This window comes from Rhagoletis pomonella, unplaced genomic scaffold (genome assembly GCF_013731165.1).
Source record: "Rhagoletis pomonella isolate Grant_MI unplaced genomic scaffold, Rhpom_1.0 Rhpom_scaffold_00013, whole genome shotgun sequence".
NCBI classification, from domain to species: Eukaryota; Metazoa; Arthropoda; class Insecta; order Diptera; family Tephritidae; genus Rhagoletis; species Rhagoletis pomonella.
Genome location: NW_023458567.1, coordinates 7,319,756 through 7,322,240, shown reverse-complemented (window position 1 = coordinate 7,322,240; position 2,485 = coordinate 7,319,756). Strand labels below are relative to the sequence as shown.

Sequence of the window (2,485 nt, the reverse complement as noted above, 5' to 3'; positions counted from 1 at the left end):
TAGCATCACTACATTTTTGCATTTGAAAATAAAATACCATCTTTCGCTCATATTTAGCATAAGAGGTAAAAGTATAAAAAAAATTTAAAATCCAATTTGCCGCTTGCCTATTTAGTGTCTAGAAAACACATATCCTTTTTTGGTGCTGGTCTCTTTCTCTATTTACCTAACGTTACACGCTTCCACAACAAAACACTGTAAATTGTCCAATTAGCCAAGGTGAGTTTTTGCTTTAACTTATGAACTGTCTATGTAAAATAGTTATAAAATTAATTATTTTACCACTTTTTGCAATTTTATGACTAATAATTCTATATTCTTATGCTCTCTTTACGCTCTCCATTTATTTCTAAATTTTTATTTTTTATTTAATTTTCTTTGTTTTGCTTTTTTCTCTTGATTTGCCTCCTTACAGTCGCCCGGTGCCGAATGCGCCACCCAAGCTGCCAGAACGACCTTCATATTATGGCAACACTACAAATGGACGTCCATTTTGAGGAGGCATACAAAATGGCGGCTGTGCCATGTAGAGGAACTCGTGTCGTACGAGTGGATTCCACCGCTTTTGTTGGTGTTCGTATACAACAATATTAGACTTAAAATATTAACAATAGAAAAAACTAAAAAAAAAAAAATAATATTAAATCGATAACAATGACAAACACACGCCTGATTAAACTTAGTGTTTAGTTAAAGAAGGGAAACGAAAAATTTAAATGTAACACAAACAAAGCGACCATTTTTCTTCGAGTATTTTTTTTTTGTTGCCCGAGTTTTGTGAATGGACCAGAGCGATATGGCATAATTTTGTTGTGAAGTTGAATTGTAATGTAAAATGGGCAGTTTTTCTTAAAAAAAAGACCACAGGTTTCGTTCAATTTCAGATAGTCAAGTCCCAGATTCCAAATTTGTTATGAATTGTTCTCGAGAAGTGCCTAAATTAGTGAGATTTCGCCGTAAAAATTGCTTTAAAAAAATTAAATCTCCACTTAAGTGACTATCCCAAATTTTAACCTTACCTTATTTATAACTGCTGGCTCGACTCAAATATGCATAAATGAAATTTTGGATAAAATGTCAATTAGCTTTCGAACATGGCGTAAAAATTTATTAAAATAAAATCTCTTACAAATATGTAAATAATAACAAAGTTACCTACGTAAAATTAAAAATAAATAGGTATTAAAATGTGTTCGAAAGTTATGTAGATGAATAGATATGTAGCTAAGTTTTGGCAGCTCTCCTCTTACCCGTTTCCCCAGCGAAATTTGTAGTTTCCCAATTCTTTGTAAATATTTAAAAAAACAAAAAAACATACAAAAACTTCGTATAATTGTTAGCAGACCAAAACGTGATGCAAATGGTTTAAGTATTTTTTTTTATTAAAAAAATATATTCAACTCTTATTTTATAAATGCTGCAATTAGTGTAAGCACTTAAAATATAAAAAAATAGTATAAGTATTGTAAACATAACAGTCATGCTAAGTTGTGTATATTTAATAAAACGATAAGTACATAAAATAATGCTTAAATTAAAATAAATTAATAAAACATTTTTAAAAATATAAAATTTTCCGATTTTTATGCTAAAAAGGTCTTAAGTAAGTTGCACTTAACTGAAAAGTTTTGTAAATTGCAAAATTTCAGTTTTCAAAAAATTCATTTTCATCTGAGTCGCTCTGTGTTTTCATCGCATTTAGTGTCGCCCTGTGCCGAATAAAAAACGCCTAAAAGTAGGCATCACTTTGGTCGCCCGCTGACAGCCAGCCGAATTTGTCAGACAGGCCAGAGCACCAGGCGCGCAGCACCGCTCAGCAGCTGCCCGCCACATGTTGCATGTGATGCACAACAATGTTGCTAAAAGCGCAACTCAGCTACAAATGTTTATTTGCGCATAACTAAGGCAAATCTGCACCGATTTTAATGATTTGGGTGTCATATGAAAGGGAAGAGCGCAACGATGATGCTGCTGGAGTTGAATATGCTAATATTCGAATTTTTGAGTTGCTTTTAAGCAAGTAAAGGCGCAAATTAATTAAATTTACGTATATTATCGTGTCTCAAGAGTGTGTGTTATTAGGAAATCATTTGTATACATTTTTTTAAAGTCGATTGAAACTCTGACCATATTTATTACAATTTTTTCAAAGGAATTTTTTTTTAACTATTTTTTCTAATAAATAATATAAATAATAAAAAAAAAAAATGTCTAATTTAAACGGAACTTGATTTTATTTTCTAGGTGCTTTGGTTAGTTTCAATTTATTCCACGCCAGAATTTTATGTTGTCACCATTTATTAATAATTAAAACAACTCCTGTTTTTAGGGTTTTTAGTTTTTTTATTCATCTGTATCTACCATTCAGAGTGTGGATCTCGGGTATACATTTTTTCGCACTACACAACTTACATGCATACATTAATTATTTATGTATGTACAGTATTGGCCAATACAATAGCACCCCCATTTCAAAGTCATATTG

The 2,485-nt window shown here is 31.1% G+C and overlaps 2 protein-coding genes across 5 annotated transcripts in view; one reads left to right on the top strand and one right to left on the bottom strand.

Moving 5' to 3' along the window:
• Nucleotides 1-1,305, top strand: part of LOC118748688 (dynamin-like) — an 11,848-nt gene extending 10,543 nt beyond the window's left edge. For both annotated transcript variants that reach the window (XM_036483290.1, XM_036483292.1), the window contains one exon: nt 416-1,305. In XM_036483290.1, the coding sequence (XP_036339183.1) occupies nt 416-497 (82 nt within the window). In that variant the 3' untranslated portion in view covers nt 498-1,305. The remainder of the gene's footprint in view (nt 1-415) is intronic.
• LOC118748687 (protein ROP) overlaps nt 1-2,485 on the bottom strand; it is a 57,661-nt gene that overhangs the window by 27,759 nt on the left and 27,417 nt on the right. The gene's annotated exons all lie outside the window — the stretch shown is intronic.